This window comes from Stylophora pistillata, chromosome 5, assembly GCF_964205215.1.
Source record: "Stylophora pistillata chromosome 5, jaStyPist1.2, whole genome shotgun sequence".
Lineage (NCBI taxonomy): Eukaryota > Metazoa > Cnidaria > Anthozoa > Scleractinia > Pocilloporidae > Stylophora > Stylophora pistillata.
Window position 1 is genome coordinate 7,436,245 of NC_142523.1, and position 15,884 is coordinate 7,452,128.

Sequence of the window (15,884 nt, forward strand, 5' to 3'; positions counted from 1 at the left end):
GAGCCTAAAGACACTCCAGTAGAGATGACCGAGCTAGAAACGTCGAAGAGGAGGTACCTTATTGGCAAGGAAGTAAAGCAAGAAGAGCTGACAAACTATGTTGTAGAAATACAAGCCAAGACCGAAGCGGGTTACGGTGCAAGTGTGAGAATACCCACTAAAACAGTCAAAGTATCTGGTAAGTCACGACAAATTTGGAAAATTATTTCGATTACAGTCAACCCTCTCGTAAGCGGACACCCTCGGGAATTGGAAAAAGTGTCCGTTACTAGAACTGACCGTCTACAAGAATTATTTCCATAAGCGGACACCAAAGAAAAAGAGGTGAATGTCCGCTTATGGAAGACTATATTATGTCTGATTCATTTTAATGTCAAAGGAACGGAGAGCTTGCTTTCTCGCGGGCAAATGGAGGTTTGACAAAACCTATCCTCTCTGTTGTGTTGCTCTGTCATAAGGTCGATTTGAAAATTCAAGAAAAATTTTATTGCCTAGTTTTCATTATTATCCATGGGGTGTACGCTCACGAGAAGAGAGCTTAAATAAACGAAAAGTCCAATTTTAAATTTCACAAATGACTGCATCCGTTCACAAGAGAGTGTCCGCCTGTATAGATACAGAATTTGATTGAGAGGCATTTAAATTGTCCGTAAGTAAAACTGTCCGCTTACGCGTCCATGAGCGGAGTAATGTCTGCACTTGCACGATAATGAACACACTTATCTTAATGCAGTAAATGGTTTGAACCCGGGGATAACATCTTCACACAATCTTATTTATATTTTTCATCCACAGCACCTGCCAAGCCCAAAGCTATCACAGTTGAACCAACAGCAATTGACAAAGTCAGGGTTATTTACAACTTTGGTATTGGTGGAGGATACACTCATGAATTCCTTGTTCAGTACCGACAGAAATGTAAGTTGCACCCATGCATTAGTATGTATCTTCTTCACAGTTTACCTTATACAAATTTTTTAGGATTCTGACCGGGGGAATTTGCTTAACTGTCGAGGGGCCAACGCTCGAAACGTCAGCTTCGAAGACTATACACGGTGGCCAATTTACATTATGAACTAAATTGTCTTTTTACACCTCTACCATCGCAACACATAGAAAGGTACTTCCATTTTACATGAATAATAGACTGATTTCTTCATGTTGTTGTTGTTGTTATTAGTGGAAAATGAAGAGTTTGTTAACTCATCGTGGGTCAACTACTTGAATGATGAATTTGATCTGGAGATTGGTGGTCTGGAGTCTGCCTTATACCAGTTTAGAATCATCGCAAGAAACGATCAGGGAGAAAGTCCGCCGAGTGAAATCACTGAAGCCAGGCCCATGCCGGGAATTTTGGGTAAGTAATAGTAATCAATAGTAATCAAAGTTTAATGTCTTAACGTGGGGCATGGTTACCTATATTGCCCGAGCCAGAGGCTCATGTATGAAACGCAAGACAACAACCCACCCATCCCACCCCAGGGGAGGGCATCCATCTCACAGTATTCTCGTGCGTGGGAAATTAACGTCTCTTACCCCTAACTCTGCAGGAGACGGGACCTCCATTTATTCGTCCCTATCCGAGAAGAATAGGATATCTAAACCATTTCTTGATGTTATAGAAAGGCAGCATATTCTTCTCAATTATTTTAAGACCTTGAGTGTTGGTCCGGCCGGGGCTCGAACCCTCGACCTCCCGCACATCAGTCCAGCGCCCTATCCATTGAGCTAACCGGGAGGCGGTTAAGTGCTACAAGTACTTTGTGTTTATGTACAAGAGGTCGGGTTCGAGACTTGGGTACCAGCGAACTGTCAGAGAAATCTAACAAAATGGCGGGTGGGAGGGGTTCACTTGCGATTGACTGACATCTCATGCAGGGGGAGTAGAATTGCTCGTAGTTGCTTCGTGCTACCGAAGGTGGGATATGTTCCGGTTGTTTGCGCCTCTTAGCTCGAGTGTTGACCTTAACACTGTTATGATAGGAACATTCTGAGAGGCTTGGGACGGAGAATACGGGTTTCTCTACTCGAACTGTTACAACCTGACAGTTCCTCTTCCCATGAAATTTATCGATTGACATCCTCTGTTCCTCTTAAGGCTCCTATCATCCCCTCATCCCCCTTCCCTCACCCCCTTTTCTCACCCCCCGTTCCGTCACCCTTCCCTCACCCCCCGTTCCCTGACCCCCCGTTCCCTGACCCCCCGTTCCCTGACCCCCTTCCCTCACCCCTCTTCCCACACCTCCCTTCCCTCACCCCCCTTCCCTCACCCCCCTTCCCTCACCCCGTTCCCTCATCCCCCTTCCCTCATCCCCCTTCCTTCATCCCTCTTCCCTCACCCCCCCCCCCCCCGCCTTAGAAGAAGGAAACAACAGGAAGTTGTGAATGATTTGGTCCTAACTTGTTATCTCTTTATCACAACAGCTGGCCAAAGAACATATACTCCGATACTCCAGAGTGCTTGTTTTATTGCCTTGTTGGTTCTTAATGCTATACTGCTCCTTGTGCTGCTCACACTTGTGCTATACACCCGACATCGTAGATCAAAATACCCAGGTAAGACAATAACAGAAATTGAAATGAGGGGAGTTTGAAATCGTGTTTTATCGAAGGCGAAAATACTTTTAACCGTTTTCGTTGATGTTAAAAGTAGACAACTTCGGAAACGAATTCAGCTGTGCTTTACCTAATACTCACGCAAAGCCTTAAGTTGTCTTTTTCTTATCTCTCTTTAGTTGGTAAACGAGAGAAGGAAAGAGCTGCTCAACTCATAGAGCGGGAATCATTCGATGAAGAAGAAGGCCCCCCTTTCAACCACCAATGGTAAGTATTTGCATGTGCTTGTGCATTTGAGAGAATTGAACTCCAATTACTAAAGAATAACTTTGACAGAAAAAACATTGCGTTAAATTTCACCGTGTTTCTGCGATTGGAAGCGTAGGCTGCTTTGTACAAAGTTTAATTTTCGCCAATTTAAGAGTCTAGGTCCTAATCCTGGTTTGTGCAGCGAACACATGTCCAACGAATCTAAATGTAGAGGCAAGACCAATATAACGTAGATAAGTTTTAAGACGGAGCACTATATTTCGGCTGGCCAAACCAGCCTTCTTCAGGTCCCCCACTGAAGAAGGCTGGTTTGGCCAGCCGAAATATAGTGCTCCGTCTTAAAACTTATCCACGTTGTATCGGTCTTGCCTCTATATTTATATTCGTTATTTTGGGCCGATTAGATCACTCCTAATCCAACGTACAAGAGTAGGATTATCGTCCACGGTTGCTTGCTGAACATTTCACATGTACAACACATGCGCTTACCTGTTCAATGCTCTTGTTTCCTTATAAGTTATAGTGTTGACTTTAACCGCCGTGTTTTTTCCCACCCCTACCCCCCTCAACCATTCATATAGTTTTAAGGGAAAGAGAAGGACGTGGAGAGTAGATTTTCTTGTCCAAGAATACCTTACAAGGTTTAAAACTCGGGTTAAAACGGCAACCTCTAGGCCAGCAGGTTTTCGATTAGATTAGACTTACATAGGGCACCAGATAGTTGAATTCGTACTTCTGTACTGGTTAATGAATGAGGTCTTGTGTCTTTTTAGGGAGGAAAAACCCCCACCTTATCAAAGTCAGAGCTCTTTGGATAATCGAGATAGTTACCGTGACAGCCTGGACGACTACGGCGAGGGACCACAGTTCAAAGAAGATGGGTCATTTATAGAGGAGTATCGTGACGAAAAGAAACAACCCCCGGACGAGAAAGATCAGTCCGCATTTGCGACCTTCGTTTGAGGACATCGCCACTGCGTACCAGTGTTGTTGGGTGATCGAAAAAAAAAAAAGAAAAGCTGTGTACAGTTTATCAATTTTGATCACGCGAAAGCCAGAGCTAGCGTAGTATACAAACAAACCGCTTAGTTAAAAGGATTAATTGCAGCTCGTTCTTAATCGTAAATGATTGATCTGGTACAAGAGGTTCACCTCTTCCTCGGGTAACGTAAACGCGCCATCTCATTCATCGGCGATTCTTGGCTTTTTTTTTTTTTTTTTTGCACAAGACACTCTATTTTGTCTTGCGTGATGTTAGACTACGTCACCCTTTAAACCCAAAAGTGACCAGCATCTTATCTTTCCTTGAAGTAATACTGCTGAATCATTCATTACGAGCACGAAAGTCAAGGAAATAATTGCCAATCTGAGATTCTTTGATTGTTACACATATTCTCCTTGTCAGCACCCCTGGAAATGTATGGAGAATATAGATACTGATCTCAGGGCGTAAAGAGTTAAACGTCTCTGGCATGAAAACAGTCAGCCACTTAAAAAATATTCGGCAGCCAGTGACTTTAGACTTATTAATTTTTTTTTTTGTTGTAAATTGATTCGAGTCTCTTAAACAAATTGTTGACAAATCAGTGCAGTTATAAAACCTCAAGTTACCTCCGGAAAGCTCTCTGAGTTAAGAAACTGTTTGGCAATTAAAACACAGAGGAGAATTGTTTCTTCTAAGAGAAGTCGAACTGTGTAAAGTTTTTGCTTAATTTGTTTTCACGCGTTTCAAAACGAGCGGCAGATAAAGGTCATATTTATTCTAAATATTGAAAGTGGTGAAAGTGTTAATTGTAGCTGGAATTTGTAGTTAGCTAGTTGCTCTATATAATGTTCTGTGCATTGTAAAATTTCAAAGAAGTTGGTTTGATCTTGGGCTGTAAATTTTTCTCACGACCTAAGGTGAAGTCGAAGTTTCATTTGTTTCAGTGATGCATTTAAGAGGCTTCGTTTCACTAGGGTGACAGTATTTTTTTTCTTTTAATTCTTTCGTTTTTTACATATTTGCGATCTGATTAAAAATAGTTTTTTTTTCCTACTCGTAAGTTTCGATTTTTTTTCGGTTTTAATTCACGACGAAAGCTTTGTAAGATAAGAAAAGAACCTATCTTTAAATTACGGTATTTTCAAATTGATCAACTTTCATTTAAAAAAAATTTTCATCTCCTTTTGGTGCGTGCCTCGGTTTTACTCGACTTGTTGTCGTATTGGTTGGTCCTTTTACGACAACCGTATCAAGATATGGTTTTGATTTGCGTTTCCAGCAGAGTAAATAAATAAATAACATTTCACTGCCATCAACAGCCTACGTTTGACTAATGTAATAAAGTAATATCAACCTCGTTCCCGGGGCCTTTTCCCCTAGGCGGGAAAAGGCCCTGAGAACGAGGTTGAAGTAATATTTCTTCAGTCTTAAGATAAATAACATAACGTTGTCACTAATTTCAGATCCTGAACTTAAAATTATGCCTTCAAGGAGAGTTTACAGGAAAGTAACAGCATTATAGGAAAGTTTCCCGATGTAGCCAACCCATTCACCCCTTCCCCCAAACTTCACGATGTCCCTGTCAAGGATAAAAAAAAGCCCCACCCTTCCGTTATCGGAAAGATGCTGCTACTTTAAGGCGTCCCTACTTTGATTATTTCATAACTGATGTAAATGTTCTTTTAAAGGAGTGTAGTTGTTGTTTTGTAGAAATAAAATTTTTTGAGCCTGCAACTTGTTCGCCCTTGTATTACTGAGAAGCTTTTGGTGTATCAGTGTTATGAACTGCAGTTATCCACGGTGGGACTTGTCTGTAGCATTTAACGGCCAAGGGCTACCAAGCGCTGCTAGACCACAGCCCTGTTCTCGTTTTGCCTTTTTTATGTCTACCTCTTAAGTTGTTAGGAATTTTAAACGATCTTTTACTTGGCGGCATGAATCATCGGAGTCTAATTGGCTGTCGAGGCGAAGTGTTCAGAGCGAAATTGCCATTTGAAAGCGAGGTTGACCTGTTGAAAATAGATTGGACATGCAAGGAAAGCAGCACCGGTAGGGTAGTAAACAGCTTCCACCAGCGAGGCAAGAAGCTGGTAAAGTTTTTCGAAAATGTTGAAACGGTTATTCCATTATTCCAAACATGCAGCTTTCTCTACTTCCTTCCTCATCCTCAAAATCTCAGGGGTAACTGACCGATCCAATGCTGCAGCCGCACTCCGAACTAAGCGACAATCTGACCTAAGTAGGAGAAACAAGTTGGCTCGAGTTTTGAACAATCTCAGTTTCAGCAATCAAGCGTAAGTTTGAGTCAACAACCTCGCTGTTGAAGGCAAACATACAAGCTCTCCTCGTGTCCGCTTAACAACAGGGTGAAATAACATAAATTGTCGAATCCTCAGAATAGAAATTATAACATAACCAAAGTAAAGCGCGCGCTCTGATTGGTCAATTTAGCGTCCCCGATTTGCCCATGGGTGTACGCTGCTGACGTAAGCAAATACAAAGACTATTTTTTACGCGCGCGCTTGTTTTTTTCTGGTCGCGTAAGATTTGTTAAATAAAAGGGAACTCTTTAGCTAAAATGTTATGTTATAAAACAAATGGTAAACACCACAGCGTACACTACTGAGTTATGGATGCACTTGGGAGGTTTGCTAAGCACTCAAGAAGCTAGAGTCGCTCTCGGCTATCGCCCCGAGCGACTCTTACGCTTCTTTCGTGCTTAACAACCTCCCGCGTGCATCCATAACTCAATAGTGTACGCTGTGGTGTTTGCCATTTGTTAACTCTGTCATGCAGCAAATCATTTAGTTAAAATTAAAAAAAATGGAAAGATTTCCATATAACCCCATCCATTGATTATGCATTCATTTCATAAAGGTTTCTTTGCAACACTCTATACATAATTAATGTATGGGGTTATATGGAAATCTTGCCAAAAAAATTAACTTAAAAATTCCTTCTCATGTCACACTGAAGGGGAGGTCTGCCAGACCGACCTCATAATACACAAAAAGACATTGAGACAAGGGCAAAGTTGGTTAGCACCGAATTCTCGTTGCTCTCTGCCAGGAAATTTATATAATGTTAGATTGGAGAATTTGCACTTGGATCAACTAATAATTCCCTAATTGATATTTCTCTGAATTCTCATCACTTGTTTGTTTGGTATGGTTTTGATGTTGTAAGGAGAAATTCTCTGGTCTGACTCATGGGTTGGAATCAATGTGAGATCATTTTTGAGTAATTTTTTTCCCTGTTGTCACTGTCATGATCGTGTAAGGTCCCCAATAAGGACTGTAGCGTTTGCGGCGACCAAAATTTAAATTCTCAAGTTCAAGGGCGTGTCGCTCCAAAACGCGGTTAACGAGGTGTTTGGGAATCTATCGAACGATCGATCACAAAATATCGGTCCCGCTTGTGCCAGAGGTTGAGAAAACGAAAGGGCGAAAGTTTACCAAGACTATTCAAAACTTACGAAGAACTAATTAAAGGGACGCTAAACTTTCCTTTTATATGCGCGCGGTGACGCTGAAAGGTCCGATTACAAAACCAGTAGAAATACAGAAAAACAGATAAGCATAGTTACTATTGGCTATCTAAGATCATTCTGAAAATAGTGAACTAATCAATAATCAATCAAAAAATGAGCCTTCTGGCTAATGTCCTTAGCAAGGACACCAACTTAAAGATTTCCTCTTCCAAAATGAGTGTGAGTCCTCATCATACTGAATTAATTTGTCACCTCTGTCTAATTTGTAGATTGCGTAGAAGCACTTGGTTTGGAAAGTGGGAAAATCAGTGATTTCCTGCTAGATGCCTCATCACAGGCTTTTGATTTTAGTCCTTCCAAGGGAAGACTGAATAGTGGGAAGATCAGAGAGATCTCCGACATAGCTAGAGACACAAATATTCTTCAGTCCGGCTTATTTCACCTTAAGAATTGGTCTGAGGTCTGGCAGTTAAACTTCAACGTGAACAAATGCAAGGTTATGCGAGTAACACATAATCGGGATAAATCTGTTCCACAATACTCTCTCGTCCCGCGCGGAGAATGTCTAAGCTCAGTGAGTTCTGTAAAAGACCTTGGCATTACAATCTCGCACGATCTCTCGTGGACTCCACACGCTGTTGAGGTTGTCAATAGGGCCAATAAAGTTTTCGGTCTAATCAAGCGAACAATCGGTCCTGTAAACAAGGAAATCTTTTCCACATTGTACAAGACTCTTGTGAGGCCAATCCTGGAGTACGCTTCTTCAGTATGGTGCCCTTACCTTGTTAAATATATTGTTCTCTTGGAGAAAGTTCAGAGAAGAGCCTCTCGATTGGCTTTAGGTCAGCGAAGGGGTGAAATGTTACATTGGTCAAAGTTGATTGATAGAAGACTATATTTCTCCTTAGTAGAATGCTATAAACTTGTATTCGCGCTGAATGGCCTCCATTTTTGTGATTTTTTTGAGTTTGCTTCAAAACGTACAAGGTCCAACCCCAATTAGAAACTGCCTGTGAAATTGGCAAACTCTAATTGTTATAAGTACTCTTTTTGGTTAAAATCATTCGTGAATGGAATGACCTGCCCGCCAATTTCGTTGAGATAGGTAACTTAACACGTTTCAAAACAGCTCTTAATTATACATGCGTATTTCTTAGGTTTTTATCCATCTTAGATTTTATTATAAGCATACATTTTAAAATTTTATTTCTTTGGAAGTTTATTTACATAGGGTTAACCTCTTAGGCTTCCATTTTAGGGTATTATTTGTGTTGTTCATTTCTTTGATAGTTTAAATAAACTACGTATGTATGTATGTATGTATGTATGTATGTATGTATGTAGGCTTGGCATACCAGTAGAAATAGGCAATGCTTTGAGATTGATTTACTAAAGGTCAGGCATGTCTTGGCCATTGTTACTCAAGGATGCCAAGGAATTTTGGAGAACAACGTTGGGACGTTTGAAATAAAGCATAGTTATGGTGGTGTAACGTGGCTTGATTACCAAAATGAAAATAACAAAAAAAAGGTACTTGAATATTTAATCATAATAAAGTGAATAGTCATTCTTCCAGGAGTATATTACTTAACCAAATCACCATTTGCTTTTAATTTCTTTTAAAAAATGTCAAAAAATAATTTGATTGTGTTTTGGGGGCTATATGTAAAATACTTCATTAATTTTTATATAAATGAAGTTCAGTTTCAGCAAATTTTTATTCAGTATGCAAAAAACGTTGGACTCTTTACTCACATAATTACTTACTAAGCATTATTTTCCAATTTTTTTCTGTTCTTTGGTGATCATGATAATATCAAGATATATCAGAACATGTTTGTTTACACTAGTAGTAATTCTAAACTGTTTTGTTACCAAATATCCACTTTCAGAAATTTACTGACACAGACACAGTAAAATACAACAATTGGTACTTTAGAGGGACATTTGAGAAAAGATTCCTCAGAATATATCCTAAGGAGTACCACAGGCCTTGGTGCAAGTGTCTCAGAGTTGAAGTAAATGGATGTAGTGACTGTGCCGGTGAGTAAATTCAATAGATTGCCTGCTTTCCTCCTGATAGTGACAAGTATCTAAATTCTCCATACAGTATCACATACTTTATTGTATAGCTCCACCTTGGGGGCTCTTCTGCCATCTATGAAAATTGAAATATTAAGTTACAAAATTAAGATAAAAACCATTTACAGATAAAAATATGGGTTATAAAGACGGCTCGCATTTCAATAATAAAATAACATCTTAAGGCTTTTTGTGTTTCTGATCTCCTTTAGTAAAGAGTTTTAATTTTTTGCCCCACGCTAGGCGCAAAAGCCTTTGGCAAGTCGAGATCCTGCATTTGGGCAATGTGAGATCGTTTTTTTGCCTGGTGTCTCTTTGGTGAATTTCTGAACGGTGTTGAAATTGCTCATGAAGATAGTCAGAAGTCAAGTTGTTCATGCATTTGTAAATCATAACTAAGTCATTATAGAGATATGAAAGTCATGAGAATAAAGACTTAGATAAGCATGGTTTAGCTTCGATCTACGACAGACGCAAGAAGTTATGAACGGATCTGTTTTTGTCCAACTGAAGTCCATTTCATAAATTATACAGTTTGCTGCCAGATGGACATCTTTCAGCGTGCAACACGCGTTTTTTAACATGCCGCGCTTCCGCACTGATCGTTTCAAGTCTTCATTCGTTCCGGCTATGTGCGCAAGGGTTAATCTGGGGTCTTAGCATCGACTGCGTATTTATTCCATTGCTGTATAATTGTAATTATTTTAGGTCTTAAAATTGTTTGTAAATTTTGTAGTTTTATATAGTCTCGTATATATATTTATCAATAATTGTGAAAAGTACGTAATTCAACTTATGGCTGCAAAGTACTTTTATTTTTTTGGTAATAAACTATCTAAGGAAATGATCACGAACTAAAATATCCCTTGATTGTGTATGTATAGATGATAGTATGGAGAATATGCATACTGATATTAGATTGTTACGGGTTGATGGACACTTTTAGACGCAGACACTTGTGTCGACCACTGCCCCGACAAAACCTTAATATTCAATATAGTCATTTAACTCCAATATAGATTATTAGCATGGAACTGCATATTCTTTCCTCCAAATGATTAACTGAAGTGTTTTTAATTGCATCTTTTTACAGTTTGCTCCTGTTTCTCTGGGTGGCCTTTTTTACTGAAATCCGTTACCCTCATAAATGAAGGACAAGTGGATATTGGGTCGGATAATGGCTGTCAAGGCTGTCGTATCCCTGGAAATGCAACATACTATAACTGTCTGTTGGAAAACAATAGGTCCAGGGTATATTCAGGAATCTTCAAAGGGGAAAGATCCGAAGGGAAACTAGTTTTCAAGCTTTTCTGATGTGGATTGTGGGCTGCGAGCAACGCCATCAATCAGTTTATTGAACTACAATTGAGATATATGATTATAATCGTAACCCGATCTGTCAACTGCGAGTAAGCGAGCCAGGGGAACCAGAAAAAACCTACCTCAAAAAACCCCGTAGGGAAAACACATGACAGGAAATCTGGGACCACTTACGTCCCCCGCCAGGACTTCTAGGCAACAGCAAATAGATGGACATAATAAATACGATAAATAAATTGATTGCAGTAAATAGTAAACTAGAACTACAATAGTTATAAACTAGCAAAGAAGCACAAATAATCGCAAACTAATGACAAGAAAAACTCTTTCAACTAAGCAAGAATAAACTGTAAACTGGCGTAAAATATGCCCTCAGAGCAAAAGTGATTTTGAAACGCTTAAACGATCTTTAATTGTATGTTTAATGTATCTGTTCTTCGAGGAAGGACACCTCCACCTAGTATGCATATCCAATAAATCGCCCGTTCGACGCTGCACCAGACCTCATACTTTGCGTGCCGTACTTTGAAATGTCGTCAACAAAGGGCTGGATGTACTTCTTTAAATTCCTCTCTAAGAGAAGAATTAGACACGCCCTTGCTAGCGTGGAAATACTCGCCAGATTTGGACTTCCCAATACGACGAACAAGCGGAAGCGATGAATTAGACTGCGACAAAACCTGAATAATTCGTTCAGTAATGGAAACTGGGAGAGGTGTGACCCGCCCGATACTGGTCATTTTTTCGCTTGGAGACATAAATAGACATATGGTCAGCATTAATGGTCACATCCTTAAGGAAAAAACTGCTAATTTCATCAAAAAACCCATAGAAACCAACTAACAAATGGGCTCAACTTCTCAACGTAGGACTTTTTGCTAATAAAAATTGCCTTCTAACTGTACAAGATTCAAGAAGATGGGCTCGGCAGTCTACCGGATAAGTATTCCGCCGCAGCAGCTACCATTATCCAAAAGAAAGAGCTCGACTCCTCAGGTCTCCTTGTGAATGAAGACAAATCTCATTGGCATCCCATGCAAGTAGGCGAATGGCTGGGTTTCGTGATTAACACTATTACTATGTCTTTTCATATTCCTGAAAGGAAGGTGGAAAAGCTTAAGAGTATTTTAGGCTCTGTAATTGGAGATACGTCGTCCTCGTATCGAGAGTTGGCCAGAATCGCCGGATCTATAATTTCTGTAGCCTTGGCAGTGAGGCCCATTTCACGTCTTCTAACCAGGCAAATGTACCTGGCAATTGAATCACGCTCAGCGTGGGACCACACCCTTCGTTTTTCTCCGGCTCTTTTGGAGGAGTTGAGATTTTGGTACAGCAATATCGACTCGTTTAACGGCTATTCTCTTCGTCCACCCCCTGATTTGTCGACGGTTATTTTCTCTGATGCTAGTTATGTCGCCTTCGGCGGGTTTTCGGCCTCCTTGGACGGCGTAATGGCTAGCGGCATGTTCCCGTCTGAAGATCTTGGTCAGAGCTCCACGTACCACGAGTTGAAAGCTATTTATTATGTTCTATTGTCCTACACGGAGAAGCTGCAGCAGAAGAGAGTACAGGTTTTCACCGACAATCAAGGCGCTGCGAGAATAGTTTCTGTTGGCAGTTCCAAAGCCCACCTCCAGTGTGTTGCTGTGAGCATTTTTGATTTTTGTTTTTCAAACGGGATCACTCTTGAAGCACAGTGGATTCCCAGGTCGCAGAATGAGAGGACTAATCTCCTTAGCCGATTCGTTGACAAGGACGATTGGCGCGTCAATCCTTCAGTTTTCCGCCTTCTTGATGCTAAATGGGGTCCTCATACATTCGACCGCTTCGCGACCTATTACAATGCTCAGCTCCCTCGGTTTAACTGGAAGTTTGCCTCTCCCGGATGCAGTGGGGTCGACGCATTGGCACAAGACTGGAGCACCGAAAACAACTGGATATGTCCCCCAGTTAGTCTGATCGTCGATTCTGTCCGTCATCTCATGTCTTGCTTTGGCTGCGGGACATTGATCATCCCCGAATGGCCCTCCGCTCATTTTTGGCCTTTCTTGCGTGAAGGGTCTTCTCGGTTTAGCTCGTATGTCGCGAAAGTGTTTGTTCTGCCTGCAGTCGAAGATCTACTATTGGACGGTCCTGGTCAGAAGCAGATCTATAAGTCTCGACCTTCTGTTTTTCGTCGTTGTCCGAAGTTCAGAATGTTGGCTTTGCATTTAGATTTTAGGTGAGTTGTCTAGCCTTCGTGGCATACTTTTTGAGCCCGGCGGTGCACTTTTTCGGTATCTTTTTTGGTTACGCATATTTGGATTTTTTGGCGCATTTTAGAGCCTGATTTGGCGTATGTTGTTAGCCTCATGTGGCGTGTCTTGAGGCCTAAGTTGGTTAATGTTAGGTCCGATGGGGCGTTTTGTTTGGCCTGTAATGGCACCTGGCCTGTAGTGGCACCTGGATTCACTTTGCAATTTAGTAGGTATGGGTAAGTTTATGCCGCGCAGCCGACCATCGCGTTTGGAATATCCTCTTATACCGATATTGCCATTCTGTATGAGCTTGCTTTTTCAGTTTTCCGTTTTCGTTTCCTTCACCTTGTGTTTTTGTTTTTCAGATGGTCTAATTTCCGGGATTTGGAGCGACGCGGCAGCCTTGGAGGACCCATTACTAGGCAGCTTGGTTCCAGATCTTCTTGATTTGCAGTTGGGATCCAGGGCCCCGTCTACCTTAACCGAGTACAAGTCAGGCTGATTGAGATGGCGCGGATGGGCGTCCTCGAAGATGGGCGTCCTCGAAGATTGGTGTCCCTGTCATTCCGGCGAAGCCCTTGCACATTGTACTTTTTATTACAGAACTTACGAACATTTGCCTTGCAAACAATACGGGTGTCTCCCCCATAGAAGCTGTTGTTTATGGCATTAAGTGGGCCCACTCTATGGCTGGGCCAGAAATATGTCCAGCCAACCATCCCCTTGTGAAATCTTCTCTTGAGGGCGCGAAAAGAAAATTGGCGCGTCCTGTTAACCCAAAGGAGCCTTTATCCGTAGACACGCTGCAGGCAATTGCCGAATGTTATGTCGCGAGTAATTCTCTTGCCACTCTTCGTTTTTTGTTCATATTGTTAGTTGGTTTCTGTCATGTTTACCAAAGTGTGGACCATAACAAACCAATTTCAGCTGCATCAGTTTACCAAAATGTACCCACATCAGTTAAAGAACCAGATTACCAAAAAGTGCAGACCCTGGAAGGGGGTACACCATATGCATCAGTGTACAGCCCTGGGTCTCAAACAGAATCTGCCTATGAGCCCCTAAAGGGGTCCGATAGGCAAAATTTGTATGAGCCCCTTCACAAAAGAAACAACTGAATTGTACTGAAGACGTTTGGCCTTAGAGTCTTAAGATGAAGACAAAGAAGCCATATTCGGTCCAAAGTTGGGACCTAAGAGTTATCTATGAAAAAGGAAACTCTGGCTTTCAACTGATTTAGAGTTTTGACGAAAACAATGTGTCAAATAGTGATGGTTGAAAATTGTCTTTTACATTTTGCTTTGACATGAACTTTGATACTTGTAGAAGTGAAATCATTTTCGTGTAGCTATAGCTTGAAGTATACACTGTCGTGCAGAATTCCCAAACGTTATTTTGAATTTGTATTCTAAAAACCTTTGAGAAAACTGTTTTACCATTTGTAATAGACTTGAATATTGTGTTAAAATACAAATTTTTTGCACAGTAAAACATAGAACTTTTATGCAACGAATTGTAGATAAAAAATACCTTTTGTACTGAAGAATTTAAGATTCGTTTGGTCATAAATATATTTGTCGATCGATTATTCAATTTTATCACGAATGGGTTTTCCTTTGGGTCGGCTGACTTTGAGTTCCATTTACCCTAACCCGCGAACAGGGAGAGAGCTGAATGACGTGTGCGCACGCGATAGATTTTGATGCGGAAAAACAGATTTTGAGTCGCTAGCATTGCTGATTTTCTATCTTGTCACTTCTAGGCGTTGTTTTCCTTGCCACTTTTCTTTTACAGAACAACTTCCAAAAACTTCGTACACCCCCTAAGCCTTTTCGAAAATTAAGTCTTTCCTTAAAAACTTTGGAAATAGGAAAATGCCTGAGACGACGACAAATTGCCTTGGTCTCAAATGCCAGCACCCTATTATGTTTGCAATTTTCGCATGCTTGAGCCCGCGTTGTTGACAGTATACCTTTGACGTAACATTTCGATATTAAGCGAGCAGGCCCTCGTTTGCCTGAGGGAAAGTGTGACAGGGCTCTAAATTGCGACCGATACGGTCGCCAATGCGACTAAAACTTTTAACTTGGCGACTAAAAGTTCGAGTTTAGTCGCCACTTTGGCGACTAAACTCGAACTTAGTTTAGTTTAATTTAGTTTAGTCGCCACTTTGGCGACTAAACTCGAACTTAGTTTAGTTTAATTTAGTTTAGTCGGCACTTTGGCGACTAAACTAAATTCAAAATGGCTATTTTGAATTGCGAGATTAAAAATTTGAAATGCACAATAGCACGTTTGAATTAGACGACTGAATGTTTGGGTAGTAGAAAAACATTTTTAAAACAACGGATGGCATGTTTGAATAGAAAAACAGCATGACTGAATCGAAGAAATATTGCTTTGAATTGAAACAATGGATGTTTCAGTAAACAAATAGCGTATCTGAATTGACAAACAGGAAGTTTGAATAGAAAAATAGCAAGTCTGACACGAGGGTTTGAATTTTGACACTAAAAACGCGCCATATAAACCGGACACTAAAAGTTGTAGTCATTTGCATATCGCATGCACCATCGCTTTTTTAAAAATCCTTCAACAAATAAAAAATTAACCCATTCACTTCTTATTTGAGGGGTCAACTCCAAATTCATACTGCACAGTGTTGATCCCAGTACAGTAAGCCTGAACTTTTCTTTTTCTAACCCAAATTTTTTTCCAGTTTTCCTACTAGCTTATCATCCATAAGATTTCAAGGGAAATCCATGTGGGCCAACGGGTTACACTATGACAAAAAAATCATTCTTGGAAATAGGGTCGGGTAAATTACTGATGTGTTGGCATGACTTTGGGCATAATGCCAGAACATCGAGCATAACGTCGGCATTATGACTAAATTGCCTGAAAATTCAACAATAACAACACTCAAAAGCAAAATGCACAAATA

At 40.7% G+C, this 15,884-nt stretch overlaps 1 protein-coding gene and 1 pseudogene across 2 annotated transcripts in view; both read left to right on the forward strand.

Moving 5' to 3' along the window:
- LOC148730049 (fibronectin type III domain-containing protein-like) overlaps positions 1–15,884 on the forward strand; it is a 69,519-nt pseudogene that overhangs the window by 26,738 nt on the left and 26,897 nt on the right. The gene's annotated exons all lie outside the window — the stretch shown is intronic.
- LOC148730051 (uncharacterized) lies at positions 7,020–14,309 on the forward strand. Its single transcript, XM_088760693.1, is given in 8 exon segments — positions 7,020–7,035; positions 7,571–8,067; positions 8,646–8,831; positions 9,194–9,344; positions 10,477–10,634; positions 11,612–12,701; positions 13,306–13,451; positions 13,453–14,309. Coding segments are annotated over 8 exon segments (2,850 nt in total). The 3' UTR covers positions 14,059–14,309.